This window comes from Sciurus vulgaris, assembly GCF_902686455.1.
Source record: "Sciurus vulgaris genome assembly, chromosome: 8".
In the NCBI taxonomy this organism is placed as follows: domain Eukaryota; kingdom Metazoa; phylum Chordata; class Mammalia; order Rodentia; family Sciuridae; genus Sciurus; species Sciurus vulgaris.
The window spans coordinates 1,448,657-1,475,346 of NC_136468.1; the positions used below are offsets into that span (position 1 = coordinate 1,448,657).

The 26,690-nt window shown below is 53.5% G+C and overlaps 1 protein-coding gene across 1 annotated transcript in view; it reads right to left on the reverse strand.

Moving 5' to 3' along the window:
* Positions 1-2,195: 2,195 nt before the first annotated feature.
* The window catches only part of UBE3C (ubiquitin protein ligase E3C), a 92,722-nt gene continuing 68,227 nt past the window's right edge, over positions 2,196-26,690 (reverse strand). Inside the window, exons 19-23 of the mRNA XM_079150687.1 lie at positions 20,190-20,402; positions 14,135-14,323; positions 13,970-14,036; positions 8,499-8,629; positions 2,196-3,032 (exon numbers count right to left, since the gene is read on the reverse strand). Coding sequence (XP_079006813.1) covers positions 2,862-3,032; positions 8,499-8,629; positions 13,970-14,036; positions 14,135-14,323; positions 20,190-20,402 — 771 coding nt within the window. The 3' untranslated portion in view covers positions 2,196-2,861. The remainder of the gene's footprint in view (positions 3,033-8,498; positions 8,630-13,969; positions 14,037-14,134; positions 14,324-20,189; positions 20,403-26,690) is intronic.

Consider the following 26,690-nt stretch of genomic DNA (forward strand, 5'->3'; position numbering starts at 1 on the left):
AGCAGCTCACAGGCCAACACCACAGACACAACAACAGAGTTTGCAATGTCAATCAGAATTGCTGAGACATGGCATCAGGGACGTGGGTGCACAGGGGGCTGGGGCCATGGCTCAGTGGCAGAGCACTTACCTAGCACATGTGAGGCACTGGGCTCAATCCTCAGCACCAAAAGAATGAATAAGTAAAATAGTCATTATGTCCATCTATAACTAAAACAGAAGTGACCTTCAGCTGGGTGTGGTGGCGCATGCCTGCAAGCCCAGCTACTTGGAGGCTGAGGCAGGAGGATTAAAAGTTTGAGGCCAGCCTGGGCAACACAAGCAGATCCTGTCTCAAAATAAAATAAAAAAGGTGTGAGTGTGGCTCGGTGGTTGACAGCCTGCCAAGCATGACCAAGGGACTAGGTTTGATCCCCAGCACCAAAAAACAAACAGTAAACAGGATACGAACCTTCAGAGGCTCTGGAATCTGAGACTGTGGCCACGCATGTTCCCACTGGACCTGTGTGTCCATGACCTGTACAGCTCACCACCCAGCTCCAGAAGCCTGGAGGCCAGGGCACGCCAAGTGCCGGGCTCCACAGCCCACCGCTGTCCTGGGAGCAGGCTCCGTGGCCCATGCTGCGCTGGGCGGCGCGAGTTTCTGACCGCAGAGGGAGAATCTGAGAGCAGAGCCTACCTGTCCTTCACGCTGGTTTCTCTGTAAGGTACAAGATGGTCCACATACTAGACCATTCCAAGATCACCATGCAGCTTCGCTTCAAGTCCCTGGAAGGATCTAGCCCTTCCTGGGCTCAACGGCCACGAGCCCGCCCATGCTTGTGCAGAGCTCGCTGGGCAGCATGGCTGGCGGAGTGAAGTGCAGACAGCAGGTCACACTGGGTGGCCCCCGCAGCTGGGCTGTGCGGCCTTCCCAAGCCCAATGGCACCAGAGCAGAGCCCAACAGGCGGATGACAGCTGGTGGGACGTACCCGCAACACCAGCCCCGAACTCCACAGACCTGTGTGCAAAGCCACCAGTGCTGAGCAGAGCCGGAACAGCATGCAAAGAACGCGAGCAGACAGTGAAGGAAGGAGAGCCTTCTTTAGGGAAGACGTTCCTCAACAGCGAGCTGCAAACCCACCGGAGGCTCAGCAAGGGCTGGGTGCGGCCCTGTGGTGGAACACTTGCCTGGCATGTGTGTGGCCCTGGGTTTGATCCTCAGTACCGCATGTAAATAAATAAAAGTGAAGGTTTAACCACAACTAAAAACTATGTACTAAAAAATAAAGAGCCAGTAAGAGCATCGGAGGCTGGGCAGCATGGGCCTCTGGGCACACCCGGGACCCTCGCAGGCCGTGACCCCCTGTGCCTGTGGCCCACAAGGAGCACGTGGCAGGCAGCCTGCCTGGGAAGCCGTGGTGGCACCGCGGCAGAGCAGCCGCAGCGGGCTGGGCAGGTTGGTGCACACACGCCGCCTGAGGACACGCCGATGGACCAGCGTAGGAGGGCTGGGGTGCCCACCGCCCAAGCATGTCACTGCCAAGTCTCTCTAGCGTCAGACGTTCCGAGTCTAAAATACGCCGAAAAATCCAGAGAAGATAGGAACATTCAACATAAACAACCTAGAATAAAAATAAAACCAAGACAAATGCTATTTATTGGTTTATCAAGACTACAAATAGCATTTAAACACTTAATTTATTATTCAAATTAAGAAATTATACATTTTGTTTTGATAACGGTCATTGTCTTGAAAATGTCGTTCCGTTTCCCATTCAGAAGTATATTGCTATCCCGGTCTGCCGACTGGAGAGCCCACAGGCCTCCGGCGGAGGACACGCGGGGGCAGGGGGATGGGCTCCGCAGCACTCCCCAGCTCCAGCCTGCCGCCCCGGCGGCCAGCGCCCGGTGCCGTGAGGTGGCTGAGGTCCCCGCAGTCAGCCGGGTCCTGATAAAGTGCCTATGTGAGACTCCCCTACCCTGTTTGTGCAGGGAGGCCCATCTTCCCATCAGGGCAGCAGCCCAGGAGCACAGGGCGCAACGTACCCCAAGATGCCCTGGGTGACGGGCGCGGCAGCGGACGGGGGGCGTGTGGTCACGAGAGACGCAGCCGCCACTGTGGTTCAAACGACTTTAATAGAAGCTCTAGGGCCTCTGCCAGCCGCCGCTCCCTGTAGGCCACGTGCACACTGTGGGGTGGGGTGGGGTGGGGTGGGGGCCCTGCGTGGCCTCCCCAGAAGCTCTGGGCACCATGTGGAGACACAGACGGGAATGCAGGGACCACCTCACACCCTCACCGCAACACCCAGGCCATCACAACGCAGGCCGACGCTATAGTGGAAACAGCATGCTGGTCCCGCGGGGAATGGCATCAAAGCACAGCGACACGTCACCCTCTACGGTCCAGACCCGACCACTGTGGGAAGGCAGCAGGAAGGAGCCTTCGGTTCAACAATTAGGCTTGTAAACAATCAACCACGTGAGAAGCGGTGGCCAGGGCGGCGTCTCAGCCCCCCGTTGGTTGCAGACCATGGGGTGCCCACACAGGAGGTGGTGGCCACGACTCAGGAGGACCTAGCCAGGTCAGCAAAGCCAAAGCTTCATCTTTGGTTAATTTCACCCAGTCGCCACTAGTCTAAAAACTGCTCCTCTTTGCAGAGTTACTACATCAGCCGCCCAGCACAAAACAACTGTTATTTTAAGTTACTTGAAAAGCAATGTCCATCTAAATAAGTGGCTGTGTTGTAATAAAAATCATCTAAAAAATGAAGGAGGGAGGAATGCTGGAGGGGAGGGCTTGCAGAGCCGCGGTCCAGCCTGAGCACCTCGCGGCCTGGGAGGGGCCGGCTGCTCTGGGGTCAAGACCCAGCCGGGCCACTCAGCTCAGCTCGAAGCCGGCAGCGCACTCGATGGCGTAGAGCAGCTTGCTTCGCAGAAGGGCCTCATCGTAGAACTCCGGGAGTTTCAGCAGGTTCATGCACGTGCTGGCCGTGGGCAGCCGCTCGAGGTCTGAGCCTCCGTTGTGAATGCAGAAGGCTGGGTACAGCTCCTGAAAGACAGTGAGGCAAGGACAGTGACCCACGGTCCTACAGAGCGTGGCACACAGGGCACCGCCCCACAGGAGGGCTGCGGACCGCTCTGGGTCAAGCCGAGCGCCACGCCCTATGCTCTAGGGGGCCACCGCTCCAGTGAGCAGGCTCCAGAAGGCTCTGTTGATTGAGCCTTTAAAGATCAGCTTGACATTTAAAAGGACGCAATGGTAAAGAGCTGACTTAGATCTGCCTATGCAGAAATGGGGAAGCAGGGCAGGGACAGGGCAGTGATCAGCTGGACGCTTAAGTGAGGTGCAGTTTGTGGACTGCACGGAAGAACCACACAGAAACAAGTCTGACCCAAATCGGAGAAGAAAGAACCTGAAAAAATAGAGACATGAATCGTTTGGATGGCTTAGTCACACAGGGAAGAATTATGCCCACAGTTTGAGAACTGCAAGGAGATTGCGGGTGGTCTTATGAAAGCTGAACTGTCGGCACCGTTCTGAAAGCGTCCAGTATTCTTCTACACGACGGTCACACAGCCTCTTACAAACCCTCTGCCTCATCACTGGTCCAAGCACACCGACAAAGATCGGCACTGGAGAAAACAGACCAAATAGAAAACCAAAGAAATTCTGAGCGCGGTGGCGCACACCTGTAATCCCAGAGGCTGGGGACCGAGGCAGGAGGATCACGGCTTCAAAGCCAGCCTCAGCAGCTTCCTGAGACCCTGTCTCTAAATAAGATATAGAAAAGCGGCTGGGGGCTGTGATTGTGCCTCAGCAGAAGAGCACTTGCCTGGGATGCGTGAGGCACTGGGTTCCGCCCTCAGCACCACATAAAAATAAATAGATACAATAAAGGTATTGTGTCCATGTACAACTTAAAAAAAAAAACAGTGGTTGGGTATGTGACGCAGAGGTTAAGCACCCCTGGGTTCAATCCCTGGTAACCAAAGAAAAGAAAAAACATAAAGGAAAAAAGAAAACTTAGAAGCCTAAATTCATGTTGTTGTTTTTTTTTTTTGTAGCGCAGGAAATGAAACTCAGGGCCTCAAACATGTCAAGCAGGGGGTCACAGCACGGCCCAGCCCCGCGACCCTAACGTGTCCAGCAGGAGCCCACAGCACGGCCCAGCCCCACGACCCTAACGTGTCCAGCAGGAGCCCACAGCAGGGCCCAGCCCCGCGACCCTAACATGTCCAGCAGGAGCCCACAGCAGGGCCCAGCCCCGCGACCCTAACGTGTCCAGCAGGAGCCCACAGCATGGCCCAGCCCCGCGACCCTAACGTGTCCAGCAGGAGCCCACAGCAGGGCCCAGCCCCGCGACCCTAACGTGTCCAGCAGGAGCCCACAGCATGGCCCAGGCCCACGACCCTAACGTGTCCAGCAGGAGCCCACAGCAGGGCCCAGCCCCACGACCCTAACGTGTCCAGCAGGAGCCCACAGCAGGGCCCAGCCCCGCGACCCTAACGTGTCCAGCAGGAGCCCACAGCAGGGCCCAGCCCCACGACCCTAACGTGTCCAGCAGGAGCCCACAGCACGGCCCAGCCCCGCGACCCTAACGTGTCCAGCAGGAGCCCACAGCACGGCCCAGCCCCACGACCCTAACGTGTCCAGCAGGAGCCCACAGCAGGGCCCAGCCCCGCGACCCTGAGTCTGAGCTGGCTGGTCTGGACCTGAACGAGCTCCTGAGCCTGCCAGTGGGCAGCAGTGAGCACCAGCCTCAGAGCAGGCCCCTGACGCCCTGAGGGAAGGGCGGCTGCCCTGCGATCCTGCACGGGGTCCTCCTCACAGCGGGTCCTCTTCCTGCCCCTACAAACCACCCCTCAGGCAACCGGACAGACGAGGAGAGAACAGCTGCCTACAGAGCTGCGGTCACAAAGCTGGGACCCAGGAGCACGCTCAGGAAGGACCCTGGCAGGACATACCTGACCCTACAGCAGGGCCGGGCCGCGGGCTTCCGGCCTCGCTCAGCCAGAATCCAGAAGACGACTGGGCACGGGCCTCGCTGCGGATCTAAGAAGGCGGTTAGCACGTGACCTTAGCCAGGCAGAACCCGCAGGAACCCCTACTGCTCTATGGGACAGACACAGAAGTACCAGGTACCGCCACGGATCTCGAGGCAGCAAGAGGTTAGAGGGGCACAGCCAGACACAACGCAAGGACACACCCTGCTGGCACGGGACTACAAGGAGTGGGGCGTCTTCCGAACACGGATGGTGTTATGGAACTGCTGCCTGTGGACGTGTGAGGCCTTCTGATCACCCGTGGATCACTCAGTGATCACTCAGTGCAGTGCCGAGGAGGGTGTGCTCTCCCGCAGCCTGTGGCTCGCACAGTGGGAAGTCCTGGCAGCCCTCCCCGGGCCAGTTTCTCATTCTTTTTTGAGGCTGCACGTAGGTAGCACTGTTTATTAACAGCATGTGGGCGTGCCAGCGTTTTACAAATAACCATGCGATTAGCATGTTCTGGAGTCCACAGCCGTGCAAGTGTGACTGGGCTAAACACCCTTACACGGTGCACGACCAGGCGCAGACCTGCTGTGAGAAACACAAGGAGTCATGGTGCCTTGATGGACATTAACAACCAGCGACTGTCTCGCTCTCGTGATGGACAGCTTCAGGCCACGGCCTGCCGGCTCTCCTGCTGGGGGCAGACGTTGGAGATCTGTCAGGTTCAGTGTGTGGACCCAGCCCAGGGAGCGAATGTCACCCGCCCGAGTGCCCCCAGTGCCATGGCGGGAGGGGTGGGGCAAACTCCACTTGGTGGCCGGGACAGGAACCAACACGAGAGCCAAGGCCCGGGGCGTGCATGCCACACACACCTCTTCCTGGGAGCTGCACCCCAGCCCCCGTAACAGGTAGAAAAGCCCACCCACAAAGCCGAGCGCGGGACACACGCAAGGTGCGCTGGTGACAAGGCACAGAAACAGCGATGGCCAGGTTGGGAGACTGCAGACGTCCTTCTCCCTGACCTTCCCCACAATTTTCCCTTTTCTATGATGAAAACATCAATTTCGCTACAAGGAAAAAAGCCCAACATAAGACACAGTGGCCACCTCCCAGCCACTACAGTGGAGCAGGAAAGTCAGAACAGGAGCCGTGTTCCACCCTGAGGGGACGCGTGGAAGCACTGCCCACGGGTCACGCTGTGCGGGGCCTTGCAGGTCTCTCTACCGCTAAGTACACACAGTAAGAAACACGTGGGGGCAGGCGTGGTGGCACAGCCTGTAATCCCAGCAACTCAGGAGGCTGAGGCAGGGTTCCTGCTCTAACCCAGCCTCAGCAACTGAGCAAGGCCCTGTCTTTGTTGTTGTTGTAGATGGACAGAACACTTTCATTTTATTCATTCATTTTTATATGGTGCTGCTGAGGACCAAAACCAGTGCCTCGCATGTGCTAGGTGAGCCCTCTGCCACTGAGCTACAGCCCCAGCCCGCAAGGCCCTGTCTCAAGATAAAAGTAGAAAGGTCTGGGGATGCGGCCCAGTGGTTCAGTGCTCCTAGGTTCAATGCCCAGTACCCGCCCCCAGAGTACATGTATCATGAGCACACACACATAATACACAGAGCATGTGATATTTACTAAAAAGCACTGCTTTTCTAACTGTATTTGTATGCTACGTTTAAACTGCTCATGAAACTGTTAAAACAGGAACCAACGGAGAACTAGAAACTAATATACCACTCAACATTTGGAATATATGGGGCAATAATTCTCTCAAATACTTGAAGAAATGAAAATGGAAGCATCACATTTTTGAGGCTGGGGTGGCGGATGCTGGCAAAGTCTCTGAGTAAATGGAAAGCTTTAAATGAATTTTGCCGTGAAATGCCACATTTTAGTGTTTCTTTCATAATGCTAATTGAATTTTCTACTTGCAACCTAAAAGGTGAAAAAATGAAGTTCTTCACTAAAATCCAAGTCAAGGGCACCGTTTTGTGCATAATTAAATGCCGTGCCACGGGAATCTGCATTAATCCAGAGTGAGAAAAATCATCAATTTATTATGTGGCCTGATGGTGACTTAGCACTTTAATGATTTTCTTTGTCTGTAACAACCACATTTATTAAACACATTAAACTTTAATTAGCTTTAGCAGATGTTGCTCTTCTGCAACAAAGTCTGGAACTGAACTGAGGGTCTCGTAACTGTCAGGGATGCCTCTGTGGCCTGCGGGACGACGGCCCCGCTGCGGGGCGCTGGCAGCCCTCCCCAGGGCACGCTGTTACGTCAATAAGACAGCGCGTCCATGCTCACTGTGGAAGGTCGACGTTTCATTTGCAGTACATGTCAGGTCACTGATAAAAGTCCAGAACAGGAAGACCTTCTCATGGTCCCCAAATGTCCTTTCCTGGCCTACAACTCGATCGTGTGTGTGTGGGCCCAGGAGGGCGACAAGTTCTCCACAGTATTCTGTTTGGGATTTTAAAAGCTGATGAAGAGGGGCTGGGCTGTGGCTCAGTGGTAGAGCGCTTGCCTAGCATGTGTGAGGCACTGGGTTTGATTCTCAGCACAGCATATAAGTAATAAATAAATAAAAATAAAGGTCCATTGACAACTAAAACAATATTAAAAAAAAAAAGCTGGGCTGTGGCTCGGAGGCCATGTGCCCTGCACTCGATGGGCTCAACCCCCAGTGCCCAAAACCAAAGAGCAGGAAAGCGACCATGTGGTCAGAGCCTTCTTGTGCCTGCGCGCCTTCACCCGCCCAGGCCCCGGGGGCAGGCAGGCCAGCGCTCCTGGAGTCCTGTGGGAGGAGGCAGTCAGCTAGGGTGCCACCGGCCGTGGCGTGGGGGCGGCCTGAGCCCGGGCGCTCTACCAGCCCTTCCTATGCTCTCTGAGGCAGCGTCCCGCCAGTCACTCGGGCTGGCCGGGTCTTGCATGCTTTTGCCTCAGCCTCCTGTATTTTATTTATTTTGCTACCAGGGATTGAATCTGGGGTGCTTCACCCTTAAGCCACATCCCCAGTCCTATTTTACACTTTATTTAGAGACAGGGTCTAAGTTGCTTAGGGCCTTACTACACTGCCGAGGCTGGCCTCGACCTTGTGATCCTCTTGCCTCAGCCTCACCAATTCAGTGAGGCACTCTGCCACCACATCCGGCTCCTGCAAGCAATTTTAAGTGCTAAAAATAACAATCCAAGTTTTATGAGACGAACACTGATTTTCAGAAGCGACTGAGTAGAGCTGGCAACATGAAGTAGGCAGCAGCGAGGGTCAGGGCAGGACAGAGGTCTACTTTTGCTCTCACACACTAGACCAGCATTTTCAGGCTGTCCTCTTCTAGTCAGAGTAGAAACTGCCCAAGGCCCTGAAGATTAGGAGATCCATGCTGGTCAACGCAGCTCCCCCACCTGGCGAGGGCCCTCCCCAGGCCCTGTGGGCCAGAGCGCTTGGGAGCACTCGAAGCAGCTGCACACAGCCCCTCCAGTCCTGGGGCCGTGGTGCGAGCGCAACGCGTGCAAGTTGTGTACCTTGAACCCCAGGAGAGGGGGCCGGGAGCAGCTTGTCACAAACTTGAGCAGCTTGCGCTTCTCCTCGTCAGTGAAGCCTTCTACGACTCTCCAGAAGATCTTAATGACAGGGTGATCGGCAGAATAACCTCCTACGATGAAATGAGCAGACGTTTTATCAACAAGGAAACGTGCAGGGCTGGGTCTGGAGCTCCATGGCGGGGCACCCGCCCAGCACGTGAGGCACTGGATTTGATCCTTAGCACCGCATAAAAATGAGTAAATCAAGTAAGTATTTAAAAGTAAATAAAAAAATAAAAAATACAACACATGCAAAAGCAGGATGTTCTCTCTCTCTGCAGCACTAGGGGCTGAACCCAGGGCTCAAGCTTGCTGGGCAAGCCCTCTGCCCCAGAGCCACATCCCCAGACTTTTTTATTTTGAGACAGGGTCTCACTGAGTTGCCCAGACTGGCTTGGAACTGGGATCCTCCTGCCTCACCCTTGGGAGGGGCTGGGAGTAGAGGTGTGCCACTGTGCCCAGCCAGCAGGTCAGCAGGATGCTGTAGAAGGTACCAGGGCAGCAGTCAGACGGACCTGCAGGTTCCATCTGGCCCGCCTGAAAGCTGAGTCTGAAGAAACACCTGCCCACTGACCCTGGAGACAGTGGGCCAGGCACAGGGACAGAAGCATCAGCAGGGTTGGAGCAGGCAAGAAGAGCAGAGCAGGGGACAGGTAGTCGGTCACAAGATGGACATGGGGCAAGAAAAGCAGGACAGGGGACAGGCGGTCGGTCACAAGATGGACATGGGGCAAGAAGAGCAGGACAGGGGACAGGCGGTCGGTCACAAGATGGACATGGTGACCCAAGGCTCTGCATTGTAGAAAGTGCTGGATAGAAATCAGCAACCCTGCTGAGCAGACCTGGGCTTCACGTGGGGTCAGTGCATCCAAACACGGTGGACGCCGAGTATGTGGTCAACGTGGTCTTCAGATCTGTCCATTTTATCACCTGGTCATGGCTAACAACCAACCTCGCAAGTGATCAGGCCCCTGTTCTAAAGTGTAGTATCTGCTACTTACAGCTTTTAATCTCCTTCAGTGCTTCCTAAAACTAAGATGATTGCTACACGTTGTCCCCTTATTGTTGATACACTACAGAAATAACATCAATAAGACATCTTAAGTGCATTAATTGGCACCAAATGAATATGATAATTCTTTAACCCTATTTACTGGAACAGGCAAGATCATTCAAGGTGGAAGGTTTCAGTGAGAACAGGTCATTCACACCTCCCAAGACAAGTTCCTGGCAAACGAAGGTCAGGTGGATTTCATACTCTTCAGCGTGTGAGCTAAGAATGAGGGCAATGTGACCCTGGGTGCTGTCTGCCGTCACGTAAGATGTGAGCTCAATTTTAGAGCAAATAAGCTAACTGCAGAGTGTGTGCGTGCACACACACGTGCATACAGCTAAGTGATATTTAACTTATTTGGAATCGTACGGCCGTCAACAAAATTCAGCTTTGAACACTTCTACATCCTCAGAAAGATGCTGCTTCCAATCCACAGACAGCCACTGAGCTACAGTCCAGGAAAACATCCTTTTAGGTGTTGCAGCAGAACATAGGGAGCTGGGTAGAATTTTCCTTTTTGTTATAGTGGTAAAATATTAAAATCCATCACTTAACCCTCCCGCTCGCCGTACTGAGGATTGAACCCAGAGCCTTTACAACCACCACACCCTTTTTTCAATGAGACAGTCTCACTAAGTTGCTGAGGCTGTGCTGAACTTGAGCTCTCCTGCCTCAGGCTCCCGAGCCACTGGGATCACCGGAGTGCACCACTCCATCTTATCTTGAAGGGGTTCTTTTGAAACACAAAGTATTTTAATCTTGAGGAAGAAGGATGTGTTGATGTCCTTTTCTGGATCACGCTCTGGTCACAACTACACGACTGCTCCAGAGCCAGGAGCCCTGTGCTCTGGGAATTCTGGAACTCTAGCTCTTACCTACCCTGGGTGCGTGGAAAGAAGGTTCTAAGTGCATTCAGGTGGGTGCTGTCTTAGACCTGCTGAGTCGTCGGGCCCTCCTGCAGAGTCAGCTGACTGTGACTGTAAGGACTGGTTCTGACTTCCAAAATGTGTTCCAGGACGGCCCGCCTGGGCAGGGCCAAGCCACACTGTCTGCACCACCGTGGCTTCGTATCAAGTTTTGAATCTAGACTTTGATTTTGTTCTACCAAATTGCTTTGACTAATCTTTTAATAAAATTTTTTAGAAATAATTTTTACATGTTGACAGACCTTTATTTTATCCATTTATTTATATGTGGTGCTGAGAATTGAACCCAGTGCCTCACACATGCTAGGCAAGTGCTCTACCACTGAGCCACAACACCAGCCCTATTCTTGGTCCTTTATGTTCAAAATAAATTTTAAAATCAGCTTTATTATTTCTACAAAAACCAAAACCAAAACAAACAAACAAACAAAAAAAACCTTGCTAGGATCTTGACAGAGAAGAGACCCGATTAAGACACCAGCTTGAAGGCACTGCCACTTCAGCGGCGTGCAACGAGCACCGACCGCTTCCCTCACTCCCTTTAACCTCTCTTGGCGAAGCCTTGCGGTCCTCGATGTCCGGGTCTCGTGCTTACTTTGCTGAGTGTATCTGATCTTACCCTTCGATGCCACGATGAGTGGAGCCAGGTGACCCCACTCTTGGGCTGTACACAGAAACACAACTGCTGTCTGCAGGTTAATCTGTGACAACCCTATGGACTTTTAGGGGTCTTTTTGTCACTTTATCTGTGACAAGAGTTTTACTTCTTTCTCCGTTTTTCAAGTTGGATGCCTTTCTTTTTCATGTTTTCTTCTATTTCTTACTGATTGACTGCCTTACTGCACTTGCTAGAAATCCAGAACCATGCTGGACAGAAACGGCAGAAGCAAAGCCCCGTCTCAGGTGCACCTGGTACTCAGGGTGCTGTCGTGGGTTGTGCAGAGTCCTTGGCAGGGTCAGAGGCTCTCTCCCAGCCCTGGCCTCCTGAGCATCCTGTCCTGAGCTCATAAGCCTCTGGTGCTGACTCTCCCGGGGCTGTCCTTCTACTGTCCAGTGGGGTACTGAGTGAGTGGACCCGTGGGGGTCTGGGATGAGTCACTTCCACCTGCTGCAGGTTCGGGTCCTGCCCTCCTGCCCTTTTTGCAGTGCCGGGGATTGAACCGAGGGTGCTCTGCCCGAGCCACATCCCCAGCCCTTCCTTACTTTTTATTTTGAGATGGGTCTTGCTAAGTTGCCCAGGATGGCCTTGGATTCGTGGTCCTCCTGCCTCAGCCCCCAGAGCTGCTGGGATTGCAGGTGTGTGCCACCATGCCTGGCTCCTGGATCCAGTTTTCTCATCTTCTGTTCAGGATGTCTGCACATATGTTCATGAGGGATACTCATCTACACTTTTCTTTATTTGTGTGTGTTTTTGTCTGCTTTGAAATTAGACTAATGGGGCCTCTGAGCAGGGGATTTGTTGACCTTCTCACTTGGCCTGAGCTGAAAGTCCTGCCCATGGTTTGTGTTATGGCTTAAAAATTATTTGGAAAGAAATATACACTCATTTCAAAATAATCAGAAAAGAAAGAAAAGCACAATGAAAATGTGCAGTAACATGACACGACCCTTTCAGAACCTGCTTATCGTCTGTTCCGAGTACTTTCTAAGAGGCACGTGAAGTGCTCACGAGTACTAGGGCGCCCGGCTGGGAAGATGGCTCGTGACCCTGCCCCCTTCTCACATCCTCACGTGAGGCCACAGTGTCCTCGGAACCAGGGAAGGCCGGAAGGGCAGGGTGTCCTGGACCCCATCAGACACATCTGCGAGCCAGGCTCACTCTGCCTTCGCTTCCCCTGAACGCTTGTGTTGGTGAGAGGCACTCAATCCATCTCACGTCAGATTTCTATTAACGCAATCGATGACAACACCCAACCTTGCACACAGGCAGGAACACACACCACTCATTATGCTGTAAGTTTCGATGAACCAAATTAACTGCAGCAACAGGGACAGTGCAGAGTTTTTCACTATTGATGTCCCAAACTCGTACAGTGCTGGAGTAAGGAAACCCGGCTGAAGAACGCCAACACCACAGTAGCTGTTTAGGGTCCTGAATCAGGGTGACCTTTCTCTTTGTCTTTCAACTGTTACTAAGTATATAGGGGCTTAAACAAAAGAAAACAAAAATGAAACCCGGGAACTGACAACACTTGGGGTGCCTGAGCCCCCTTCCCGGGTTATGGCCACGTGACCTCTTGGGGAAGAACAGGCCAGGACTTTTGCCTTTTTTTCCTGAGGGTTGGGGGCTGGACGTGGGATTGAACTCGGGCACTCGGCCACTGAGCCCCACCCCAGCCCTATTCTGTATTTTATTTAGAGACAGGGTCTCACTGAGTTGCTTAGTGCCTCGCTTTTGCTGAGGCTGGCTTTGAACTTGTGATTCTCCTTCCTCAGCCTCCTGAGCCACTGGGATTACAGGTGTGTGCCACCATGCCGGGCTTGCCCATTTTTGTAACTGGGGTTTTTCCACTCATGAAGCATCTACAGAATTTTAAAACATGCATTCTAGACACAAATTCTTTGTCAGATATATGGAATACTTTTGACTCATCCGTGTCTTTTCATTTTCTTAAAAAGGAGAAGGAGTACATTTAATTTAATCAGAAAGTCAGTGCTGAGTGAAGTGAAATTGAATTCCATGCATGTATGACTTCGTCAGGACTAACTCAACGACCGTATAACTCTAATGCTCTAATAAAAACAGGAGGGTAGGTACTGTGGGTTGTGGCTCAGGGGTGGAAAGCTTGCCTGGCCTGCACAAGGACCTGGACTCAATCCCCAGCACTGTAAGAAAGACAAAAGTATCTTCATTAAGGCCAATTTTCAGTCTGTTATCATTAGTGTGCTTGTGTGTGGGGCCAGCCCTGTTTGTATCTTGGTACTGGGGCCTGAACCCAGAGGTACTGTACTACGGAGCCACAGACCCAGCCCCCTAAATTGTACTTTGAGACAGGTTTAGCTAAGTTGCTGATATTGCAGGTGTACACCACTGCACCCAGCTCCCGCACTGTTTTAAAAGCATGGTCTGCGGATGTATCTCAGTGGTCGAGTGCTTGCCTCCCACATGTGAGACCCCGGGTTCCATCGTCCATCCCCAGCATCTGCCTCACAGGCAGATACTAAGGCCCAGGAGTAAGCGGGCAGGAAGAGGCTTTCAGCAGGCACTTCATCTAGCACTCCTGGTGCTAGGCGTTGAGCCCAGGGGTGCTTACCACTCAGCCACATCCCCAGCCCTTTTATTTCACTTTGAGACAGGGTCTTGCAAGTTGCACAGGTTGGCCTTGATCTTGAGATCTGCCTGCCTCAACCAGCTGAGGGCTGGGATTACAGGCACGTACCACTGCACCTGGCTAGCACTCCAGCTTGTGAGCAATGCAAGTAAAACATACCTGAATAGTTTGTAAAGGATTTCAGGTCCTCCAGACTTATGGGAACTTGTGCACCAGAAATTAATACCTGGAAGAAAAGAGTCTGAACAGTAAAACGTGGGGTAGATCTTAAGGACGGCTTTTCACTCCTTGAGACAACTGCCCCTGGCGCAGCAGGCAGGGTACCTGAATCTCCTGCTGGTCGAACATTCGGAGCCACTCCAGGCTGACGACGTTGGCCAGGCCCTGTCGGAAAGCCAGGCAGTGTGGGCGGATCTGCTTGTTCAGCCTGTAGTCGGCCACCAGGTGGATGTAGGCAATGCGGTTGGCACTGGTGACAGGGATGTCCTTCCCGCCGAGCTTGAGTTCAACCACCTGGAGTGAGACAGGACCATCAGGACCTTTGAGCGCGCTGACAGGGCACACGAGGCACCCGCAGGCCTCGGAGAGCCGCCATCCTGCCTCCTGCGGAGAAGCCGAGGGGTGCGCTGCCATGCGACTTCCCCTGGGAAGCACGCGGGGCTGGGACCCCAGCTGCCGTGCCGTGCTCAAGGCCTTCTCCAGGACGCGAGGTGCTGCCTGCCTCGGGTGAAGGCTGTCGCCTGCAGAACTCTGCGATGCAGCCACGTGGCGTGCCAGCATGCTTTTATTTTATTTTGCAGTGCTTGGCTGAACCCAGGGTCTCACCCATGCCAGACGAATGCTCCACCGCTGAGCCACACCCCAGCCCAAGAGTCTACTTTTAAAATTCCTGTGGGGGCTGGGGATATGGTTCAGTGGTAGAGTGCTTGCCTAGCATGTGTGAGGCCCTGGAATTCACCTCCAGCACAGGAAAATAAATTCTCTTCCCTAGTACTTAAAAAAACAACTCCATTCCTGGGGTGATCTCTGCTGCAGATAAAGAATATAAAATAAGCATAGAATAAACAAGCAAGGACACTTCAGGGTGACATACTGATTTTGGTGGACACCAAGAATGGCCCACAGTAGGCTTGCTAGCCTGTTTTTATTTTTATTTTGGGGTACTGGAAATTGATCCCAGGGACATTTAACTACCGAGCCACATCCCCAGCCCTTTTTATTTTATAATTTTGGGTCAGGGTCTTGCTAAGACCTTAGGGCCTTGCTAAATTGCTGAGGTTGGTCTCCACCTTGCAATCCTCCTGCCTCAGGCTCCCAAGTTGCTGGGGTCACAGGTCAGTGCTGCTGTGCAGGGCTTGCTGGCCCGCTGAGGAGCGGTCAGCAGGCCACGGGCTCTCAGGTGGCCCTCACTAACAACCCATGGCTCTCTTCTCCCAGCCTCTGGACCTCATGCCAGTTTTATATTCCCAGAGTGACAAGATGGGGCCACCCTTGGGCAACAGCTTGTAACCTAATTCTGTCCCACGTCACAAGAAAGCTACTCTGATCTGTACTGAAGAGCATCACTCCAACCATCCTGCATTGGCACGGTCTGCTGGTTCTTATTTTTATAACGATTATGTGGCTTTAAACGTGAGAGCTGAATTGGTTGAATTTCAACTCTGAACAGCTCCATCTTTCCTACAGATGAACTTGCTCTTACTGGAACAATAGGTCTGACAATGAACTTTAAGATGCGCCTCCGGGTGAGCAAAGATGCTCCTTACCTGAAGCCTCTGCTTGCACTTCCGACAGTCCACCTGTGAGCCAAGCCTCATCAAACTAGCTGTTACACTTGTATATATTAAACACCACCCTTCCTTTACATTGGTAAAGGCAGGTAATAAATGATGGTGTGCTTGTGTGAGTTGGAAGACAAAGGCCCTGGGAAGTTCTCAGCTAAAGGAACCTCCAAAGCCACCTGTTACCCTGCCTGATCACACAAAACTGGTATTTCTAACAACTGTAAAATGGGTGCATTACTTTTAATCCAAAATCCTCTCAGGCTAAATCTAAACAACTATGCATATTTAAAAAGTAGCTTGGAACATGTACTGACATTCAGGGTGGGAGGGCACAGTCAAAGCCTCCTTTACACAGAGGCAGCTCTCCCAGCAAGCACTGCAGTCTGCGCTGTGACAGCCAGAGGGGACCCGCTGCTGCGCCACCCACTGACCCTCCAGGACCCATCTTTCCAAGAGGGGAGGTGGCTTTCAGAAGGCCAGGGGACTCAGGTGGCCTCCCGTGTAACGGAGGACCACCCATGGCCCACCCAAACCCTAGTGCTCTCCTCCATGAAGATGTGTACACATCAGCCGTCTAAAATTTCATGTTCACTATTAAACAGCAAAGAGTATAGCCATACTGTCACAGCAGAGAAAGCCACTCTGGGAGAGAAGCACTGTTACGGCACAGCTCGCCAACATGACCAACTATCTGCACAGTATATATCCTTAAACCACGATGTTTTTTAAACTCGACCCTACACAGAGGGGCTACCTGTTTATATCTGCTTCTACAGAAATCCATAAGATTTCCCTCCAAATTAGGTGGCTTTACCACTGGCTTTCTCAATTCTTCTAATGAGACTCTTTCGTGCAATTTTTTTTTTCAATTTTTCATACTAGGGAGTGAATCCAGGGGCGCATTGACTGCAGCGTTCCCCAGCCCTCTTGCTCAAACCCCACCATGTTCAGTGTGGTACAAATCTTATAGAATATAATTGTAAAAACACAGATATTAGTAGAAATCCTCTCACTGAAACTCTTTGCTTTTGGTACCAGGGATTGAACCCATGGGCACTCAACCACTGAGCCACATCCCCAGCCCTTTTTATATTTTATTTTGAGATAGGGTCTCGCTGAATTGCTTAGGGCCTCAGTAAGTCGCTGAGGCTGCTTTGAACTCGGGATCCTCCTGCCTCAGCCTCCTGAGCCGCTGGGAGCATTCCAGGCTGTGCCTCCGCCCTGTTCTGAGGCTCCCAGTTGAAACCTCTTCTGGACAGGTGCCTGAACATGTGCGTGCTCCACGTCAGACACCACGCACCCAGCACCAGCTACGGCGTGACTCACTGCTCTCCCCGGGAGCCCATGAGTCCTGTTTTCAGAAGCAGACCTCCCAGCAGGTAAACCCGACACCCACCCCTGCTACTCTAACGAGCTTGCCTTCAGTTACCTCTTTCCATCTAGTTTCTAAAAACTACATATTTTTTTTAGTTGTGGACGAGCCTTTGTTTTTATGTATTCGTCTATTTCTATGCGGTGCTGATGATGGAACCCAGGGCCGCACGTGCAGGTGAGAGCTCACCACTGAGCGAGCCCAGCCCTCCTTCCACATCCACCACCCAGCCCAGCCCAGCCCTCCTTCCACATCTTTACTGGACAACAGTGCGACCTGTTGCTACGTACCTGCACAGGATATAAGAATACAATGTGGTCAGTGTCCCATCCCAGCGGTGTCCCCTTTCTCTACTGATCTCCCTTTGATCTTCATGAGATCCACCCCCTCCTCTTCCTTTTTTCTCTCTGGTTTCTACATACAACCCTTGACCTTCTGAGTTGGCTTATTTCGCTTAACATAATGTTCCCGAGTTCCATCTATTTTCCTGAAAATGACATGATCCTGTTTTTCTTGATGGCTGAATTAATCGCCATTATGTATCTATGCCACATGTTCCTCATCTATCCGTCCACTGATGGACACGGAGGCTGGTCGCACAGTCTGGCTGTAGTGGACTGTGCTGCTATAAACATGGGCCCGCACACGTCACATGACTTTAACTCTAGGATAAACACCGAGTGGTGGGTAACGGGGTCACACGTGCTCCCACGTCTAGTCTTTTGAGCCTCAGTCTCCTGAGACGCTGGGATTACAGGCGTGCGCCACCATGCCTTGTTATTTATATTCTCCATGGCTGCCGTTCTGACTGGTATGAGACGAAATGTCAGTGTAGTTTTGATTTGCATTTCCCTGATTGCTAATGATGCTGAACATTTTTTCATGCATTTGATGGCCATTTGTATTTCTTCTTTGAGAAGTGTCTATATAATCCATTTCCCATTTCGTAATTGGGCTCCTTGATTTTTTGAGTCCTTTATATATTCTAGGTAACAGTCCTGTCACAAGAGTAATAGTCAGCAAAGACCCTCTCCCCTTCTGCGGGATCCCTCTTCACATTCATGATCGTTGCGTTCGCTGCGAAGCTTTCTGATTTGATGCCGCCCCTTTACATGACTCTTGGCATTCCCTCCTGAGCTTCAGGTCCCACTGAGGAGGCCGCGGCCTGTCTGTGCGCCAGAGTGCTGGCCCTTCCTCTACGCCCCCCTTTCCTTCGAGGAGTGGCACGGCTTCGGTTCTAAGCCTGACTCACTTCTGGATCACCCTGCGGGCGGGGTCCTGCCACCTGCAAGGCCTGTTACAGGCAGTTCTCCCCCTGCTCGGAATTAAGCACGTTTTTGAGCTGCTTCTATACTTTACAGGGTCACGCCCGCAGGCGCCTCCCTCGGGAGGGGTGCACTCTTCTGGTTCTGAAGCACATCTGTGTGCAGCAGCACTGGTGGAGCGTCTCTCAGGGATCCCACAGCTGACAGCACAGGGCGAGGGCTGCGCGGCCTGGACACAGCCAAGGCCGCACCAGCCACACTGTGGACGTGCCCAACGCTGCACTTACAATCTGGAGGTCTAGGCGAGGGGCCAGAGAGCAATCCTGTGAGGGGCCACATATTTCCAGTGGTGATCTGACAACAAGCATGTATTTATTTAGTAAAAGAATTTTATTTTTATTTAAATATTCTAACTTATTTGTTTGCACTGGGGATTGAACCCAGGGGTACTCTACCACTGAGCTACAGCCCCAGCCTTTTAACTTTTTATTTTTATTTTCTTGGGGTTCTGGGAGTGAACTCAGGGCACTCGAGTTGCACAGCGCCTTGCTTTTGCTGAGGCTGCTTTGAACCTGTGATCCTCCTGCCTCAGCCTCTCGAGCTGCTGGGATCACAGGCGTGCACCACAGTGCCGGGCTACTTTTTTTTCTTTTTTTTTTTTTGCGGTGCTGGGGATTAGAACCCAGGGCCGTACTCTACCAAGTGAGCTACATCCCCAACCTGCCATATGGGTTTCTAAGCACTGTTAGTTGTGGGGACAACCAGAGGATGAAGAGACAGGCCCTGCCAGCGCCAGCAGGTGCCACCACAGGGCCATCCAGATCCACTGACCCCACCTGCTGCCTCGCTCTCCACATCGACAGCAGAGCCTGCAGGCAGCAACTCATCTGCACACGCCTCACTCACACACACGTCCACTGCAGCTTAGAGCCAGGTGGACTGCCCCAGAGTCCATGAACTGACGGGGAGTGCGTGGTACAGCGTATCATGGAGCCTGATTCAGCCAGCAAGAGGAGCCAAGTCTTGGTACAAACAACTGCATGTGAAGAAGGCCTGCGGCAGAAGACGATGTCAGAGTCCACTGGTGTGGCGTCCAAGAGGCAGAGGGCCAGAGGTTGGCCACAGTGCTGGGACATGGCTGGGGCTACACTGATGAGGAAAAGTCTGGCTGTGCACAGAGGCACACACCTGCAATCCTGGCAGCTTGGGAGGCTGAGGCAGGAGGAACGTGAGTTCAAAGCCAGCCTCAGCAACTTAGTGAGGCCCTCAGCAACTTAGTGAGACCCTATCTCTAAATAAAACACATACAAAAAAAGGGCTGGGGATGTGGCTCGGTGGAGAAGTGCCCTGGATTAATGAAAAGAAGACATTCTAGAGGTGGCTGCCCGACTCTATGAACACACCCAAGCCACTGAACAGGACACTCAGGGAGGGTGGAAATCATGCTATGTGAATTCTCTCTCAATAAAGCTGTTTCTGAGAAAATTAAGAGGGTGCAGGTCAGTGGTAGAACATGGCAAATAGTCCCCCAAAATAAGACTTAGTTTGGACCTCTAACAGGCCTTATTTTCTCTTAAAAAGGAGGAGGAGGAAAGTAACAAGAGCAGCCACTCTGACAGCGAAGGCCAGGAGCCTCCCCACACCGTGTGCCAGGAGTGACGTGCTCCCTCCATCTCCTGTCCTAAAGGTGCGGCTGCCACCCCAGCACCAGGAGCAGAAGCGACACAGCTTGAACGGAGGCAGCAGCAGGAGGGCCAGCCTCACTGCAGCGGAGCCACCCGGCACGAGGGGACCTAACTTCCAGCACAGGAACTGCTCTGACTGAACTGAGCAGGACCTCAGGAAGGGAGAAGAAGGCACGGACTTTCACACAAAGGAGATCCTGCCACCAGTGCTGGAGGCAGGCGAGGCCTCTGACCAGGCTGGGAAGTGGGCCCCAGGGCGGGGCTTCTGCTCACCTGGGCCTCTCCCAGGTCGTTGTTCACCACGGTGAAGTTCAGCCCCAGCTCCTCCACGTCCTCCTCGTAGCTCTTGAGGAACAGCAGGTTCCTGTAGACCTCAGGGTCCAAGGAGGCCAGGTGGTGGATGTCCACATCTGCACTGGTCCCCAGCAGCTTGGAGAGGAAGAAGCCAGCAAAGGGCAGCTCCACCAGCATGTTTTCATAGAGAGCCTTCAAACAAGACAGAGCAGGCACGAGGATTAGTATTTAGTAGGCGCTTCCCTGGTGCTTCCTGGACGGAGCGCGCTCAGCTTCAGTGAGCAGGGCCCTGGAGAGCAGACACCGTCTCCATAGGCACACGGTGAACATGCAGTGTGCATCCAGTTGGCCAGCTCACTACCGACTGCTGGGGCTAAGGCTGAATGAGAGTGTGGGCCATTCCTCTGCACTACCCCAGGGGTCACCCATAGGATAGCAAATGACAGGGGTCACCGACAGGGGTCACCAACGGGACAGCACGTGTCTTAGCTCTGAAGTGCATCAGGCTCCTGGCTCCTTACTGATGGACCAAGCGTCACAAAGAACACAGCCGCAGCAGGACAGAGCCTGAGGCCAGGCTACAGCAGGGGGGCTGTGATAGGGTCCCCAGCTCCTGGCCCGTCACAAGACTGTCTCCTGTGTCTGCTCTGCTTCGAGGGGCTGGGGACCGAACTCTCCTTTCTCTTATAGACTGGTCCTGGATTTGGGACCCACCCTAATCCAGCATGACCCCATCTTACTTGAGTACATCTGCACAGACCCTATTTCCAAATGAAGCCACATTCATAAGCAGGGGATGTCAGGACAGGAACACAGCTTCTCAGGGTCGCAGGCCAGGCCACCTCTGCCCCACTCTGCCCCTGTGGCACAGTGCATGTGTGGCTGTTCAAACTCTGGCTTCGTGTAATTTCCACGAGTTGAGAGATACTACTAATGTTCCACCTGTGAACTACTGCCTGCGTTTACACCTAAGGATGTGTGTGCATTTACACGACAGTGTGGTTTACGTGCAGTGAAACACACAAACCTTAAGTGTACAGCTTGATGAGGTTTTCACCTGGTCGCACCTGAGCAGGGACCATGAAGATCAGGATACAGAGCCCCCAGCCCACAGAAGGCCGCTCGCACCCTCCTGTCACACCCTTGGCAGTTAACCCAGGGAGCCCAACAGCATGCCACCACGTCTGAGATGCCTGCTGCTGTCTGTTCTTCTGTTTATTGCCTGTGATGTCTTATCCTCTTCACCTGGCGACGGACCACAAGGTGAGTACTACTGAGCCACAGGCTGAGAGCACTCGAGGCTGGGCGCACGGTGGGCCTGCTACGTTAGGTGCTGCCCAAGTGGGCGGCACGGTGCCAGGGCACCAGCACTGCAGGGGTTCCCACGGCCATACCTCAGGGCCTGGGCTGCTGGCCTTCCTCATCTTGGCTGTGAGGGGTGCAGCAGGGGTCACCATGCTGATTGACGGAGTCTCGTATCTCGCATTCTGTTCTGATAGACTGGCCTGGAGCCACACTAAGCCTTTCTAATGCAGAGGCTGGCTGCCACCTCCTGAGCTCTCACCACATGCGGGCGCCACGCTGAGCGCAGTGAGGGACTTCTCTGATCTCACACACAGGGGGTCGGGGGATGAGAGAAGAGAATGACTCCCACAGGAGCCGAGGGCGGGTCTGGACCTCCTCTGTGCAGATCTGCATTCACAGCCATCCTGAGAAAGGGTCCCTGCCTTCGCTTCTCAGGACAAAGAAGAAGGGGCGCAATTCCCCTACCTGTAAGTGCAGCGCTCGAGAGCCTGACTCCTGTCTGGAGTACGCGTGGCTGGGATGCGGCTGGGCCGAAGGGACTCCCGCGGGCAGATGGAGGTCAAGGGCTGCACCGACTCCACACCAAGGGCTGTGATGCGCAAGATGTGCTTGGCACAGCCAGGAGCCCTTTGCCCCACGGTTTAGAGATGCAGGTGCTGCTGGGTGCCTCGTGCAAGGCCCAGACACAACTACGTCACCTGTGGGGTAACCGCCCCCACAGGCAGGGTTCAGAGCAAACAGTCCTGGGAGCTGGGGTGAGCAACGTGCCTCTGGTGAGCTCTTGGGCAGCAGGCCTTCACTCAGCCAAGGCTCCCAGCACAGCCAGAGCGTCCAGTCATCTCATGCTTCCTCTAAAGTCACGAGCCCTTAAACACACAACGAAGCCTACACACTCAACAGCGCATGCTCAGATGTCCCCCACCTTTGGCAAGGGGACTGAACCCAGGGCGCTTAACCACTGAGCCACATCTTCAGTCCCTTTTATTTTGCATTGAGGCAGGGTCTTGCTAAGTTGCTTAGGGCTTTGCTAAGCGGCTGAGGCTGGCCTCCCACCTCTGCCTCCTGAGTCATTGAGATTACCAGAGGTGTGCCACTGTGTAAGATTCAGATGCCAAGGGTGAGGCCTGTAATATGAGGACTCGCCCACTATTATCACCAAAAGAACCAGAAACAACTGAAGGTTTTCTCAAAAGTAATAAACATTTCAATGTCATGTGTCTTGCTAGTTACTTTTTTAAAACAATTTTTTTTTTTAGTTGCTGATGAATTTATTTATTTGTTTGTTTATTTATTTATTTATATGCAGTGCTGAGGATCGAACCCAGTGACGCACACGTGCTAGGCAAGTGCTCTACCACTTGGCCCAGCCCCGGCCCCCTGGTGACTGGTGCCGGGCGTGCTGGAGGGTGCCTTCTGCCCAGGTTGCCTGTGGTGAGGAGCTCAGGCTCCGCTGGTCACGGCAGCCGGCACAGCAGCCCCTCCAGGAAGCCATGGCATCCCCAGCTGGGCTCACCACAGCACCACGGCCTGGCGCTGTTTCTCATCGGAAGAGTAGTGAGTGATTCTCCAGTCAATTCTGAAGAGATGGCTGGAAAGGGACCCCTGAACTAGAGAAGGAGCAGTAAGATGGCAACTCACACTTGTCACCTGTCTGCTGATAATGCCAATAAAGAGCTGCTCCCCAAAGCCACAGTGAGTTCAGAGTGGTCAGTGCCACTGCCCTGGCACAGTCGCACGCCATCACTTCTAGGTGAACACAGCAGAGCACTAGACGGAGGAGTCCAGGGTCGAGGAAAAGCCCTCATTTGTACAGTGGACTCTAAAAGTAAACTGCAAGTGTAAATCAGCTGACGTTCGATATTTAAGGTCACTGTTTGCCATCGCTGCATTAGTAACAATAAACCAGTGAAACTTCTTAAATACATCAGAGCTACCTGAATTTTAAGCAGAAATCCCACTGTGACTCATAAAGTGGAAATGCATAGGTATAATTTTTTACATAAGGCAGGTTTAAACCTTTAGAGCATTTAATATACAAGCACTAATAAATGATAGCACTAAAAACTATGACTGCATCAGCTAAATGGATTATAAATTAAATTTCCATAATGTATGCAACTGGGATACAAATGTAAGCATAAATCAAGGTATTTTCTAAACACAGGTTAATTATGTAACTTAAAACTGCCCATTTTTTATGCAAAATAATCCACTTAGTGTTTTTCAGCCAGTCACACCACACTCGTTCCTAGAGGCACATCAGTAACGACCTGTCATGAAAAACAGCAATAGGTATATGGAAAGAACCTGTGTGCATTTTCCAACTGTCTGCCCTTTACGAGTGTTTATAGCTAGAAATCGTGCCAAAATGATTTGAAATAAAAAGGATTAATTATACTAGAAGCCTTTTAATATAAGTGAGTGCAGTCGCTGGGCAATTAATGCAAATTGTGGCTCTATCAGGAGAAGCGATGTGAGCCACATCACAGGTCACTTCTGTTTGCTGCCAAATAACTCCAGTAATTTACTACATTAAGAATCAATAAAAAAAATAATGCTTTTCAAATGCATCTCTATCAATCTTCAGGTAGTTCTAAAGTGAACATTTATAACTTAATCTAAAAACTATATGGGATGATGTCTCTTGCTTTAAGGCCAGCCTAACTGAGCAAGCAGATAATAATTTTAATGATTTCAAGTCATGATAACCACAGGATTCAAAAAACAAAAAAGAAATGTAAGGTGCAGACACAAGCCAAGAGTAGCACACTATTTAACAGTGTGCTCCGGAACAAGCAGCTGGGGGCTGAGGACCTGGCCTCTGGCTGGCTCCTCCTGGCAGGACCCCACCGAGTCTCCAGCGCAGGGTCCAGCACAACTGTGGCACCACCCACTTGACAGCCATGCACACTAGGGCCACCTACACCAGCATCATGCCCGTGCACCTGTCTGCGGGTCCTCGTCCCTCACCCCGGCCTTCCGGGTCACGCAGGACCGTGTCCACTGTGGAGACTCGTTTCAAGCCCGTGGTGGCCAGGACCTCTCGGCACCAGTCTATGCTGCCATGTTCGTCACTCATCCACACAGCTCTCCGGTGCCGACACAAACACCTGTGCTCCGTGTGGTGTTCTGTGTCTCACACGCAGGTCGCTGTGCTGCCCGAGCTGGGAAAGGCTCCCACCACTGAACCCTGACACCCCACGGCTGAGGGCCGCTGGGCACCCGCGCTGCTTTGTTCAAGGCAGAGATGGACAGCTGCTCGCTCACGATCCGGCTAATGGAGGAGTCACCGGCAGAGCAGAGTTCCGCTGCGTCAAGAGCAGGAGCGACTCAGCTACCTTGGGAATCTGACGCCCTGCCTTCCCAGGACTGCGCTCTCCTCTGAAAGGCTCCCAAGGCCCCAGGAGGCAGAGTGCCCGGCATCCTCTTCCAGACCTTGGTTTTCCAGAAAGGCATCAAAACCTGGCGGGCCCTGCCGTCTCCTCCTGCAGTCTCACCCCCGCTGCTGCGACCAGGGGCCAAGCACGGCTCTGACTGCCGCCACACCAGTGGTCTCTCTCCTCTTCCTTCAAAAACCCCACGGGAAGCTGGACGATGCAGAGGTGGTTCTCGTGGCCCATCTCCCTGCTGGAAGCACAGAAGCCAACCCACGACACGAATCCAAGTGGCTGGAGTGGCTCTTCCACTCTGCTCCACTTCTAGTCCCACGCTCCCAGGTGCAGGTTCTGTGTAGGCGGAGGACCCAGCACAGCACCACGTGCCTCCCGGAGACACGTTCCCGACCAGCAGGGCTTGCCAGAGCTAAACCCAAGCTCCCGGTTCCACCCAAGAAACAGGCTGCGGAGCACCTCTGCCTCCAAGTGGGCACAGGCTGGGGGCCCAGGACCGCCACGGGCCCACCGCCCAAGACAGAGGGAGTGCTTTCCAGCCTGCGAGCGCTGCTTTCCACACAGAGGCAGAGTGCCAGGCTTGGGGTTTCTGTCACTGTGCTGTCGGTGAGACCCGCGGGGACGAATGAGGGGCCCAGCCCCCCGTGAGAGCAGAGACCAGCGTCGCTCTGCTCCTCCTGGCTTTAAAGTGACGGTGCCTCCGACTCCCTATGCTCCAGCCTCTGCGGTGACCTTGACCAGGGGCAGAACCGTCTTTTCTGGCAGCTCTCCTGGGACAGCACCCGACACTCCACCCAGTTAAAGTGGACCACTCAGGGGTTTCTTCTCCTCTTGTTAAAAAAACACAAAACCCCGCACCAGGGACTGAACCCAGGGCTGCCACGGCAGGCAAGTGCCCTCCGCCAGGTCACACCCGTCCTCCATACTGTGGGGCGAGGCTGGCTGAGTCGCCGGCACGCCGGGCATTCCAGGGGTTCCAGAAACAGCTGTGAGGCCATCACAGCGAGCAACTCTGAACACGTCACCACTCCCAGCACCCCATGCCTGTTGGCGGTCACCCCTCTCTCCTCCCAGCCTCTCGGCCACTGGCTCCCAGGAATCCACTTCCTGCCCCTGCAGACCCCCATCCGGGACGCGCCACATGGGACACGGTCTGAGGCTCAGGGAGCCGCCCCCTCCTGGGCCAGCAGCCTCACTCTGTTGGACGACGTCCACGCTCCAGCAGGCCTGGGTCAGTCCGCCCTTCAGCTGCTCTGACGACACGACAGGCTCTGTGTGGCGAGCCTGCCTGCTGGGCCGCTCTGGCTCCTGTCCTCCAGAGTGGCCGCCGTGTCCATCAGCACCTGCCACGGTCGCTGGGCGGAGGCGCGCGGTGGGAGGGAAGGGCCGTGCCACCCCTCTGGGCGCTGACTGCCCAGCTCCGACAGGCCGTCTTCCTGCTGCAGACCACTCTGGATTCGAGATGCCAGTGCCCTGCCACACGTCTGGCGGACAGCCATGCTGCTCTCGGGGCGCTGCTCGCCTTGCTGGTCTCCTGGAGGCATGGCCAGCCGTACTGTCACCACGCGGGTCTCTCTTCCTTTGCTTGACTGCTCCTGGCCTCCACCTCAGGCCAGGGCCACTTCTGACTCTGCTGTCCTGCTTTCTGTTTCCCAGCACCACGTCTGTGCTCCTCGCTGCTCTCTGCTCGCCCATCAACCACGGCACAGGGTCGGAGGATGCTGTGCACCCAGTGCGCTTCCAGACCACAGCTCCCACCCTCCGAGCCCTCTGAACCCCACACGCC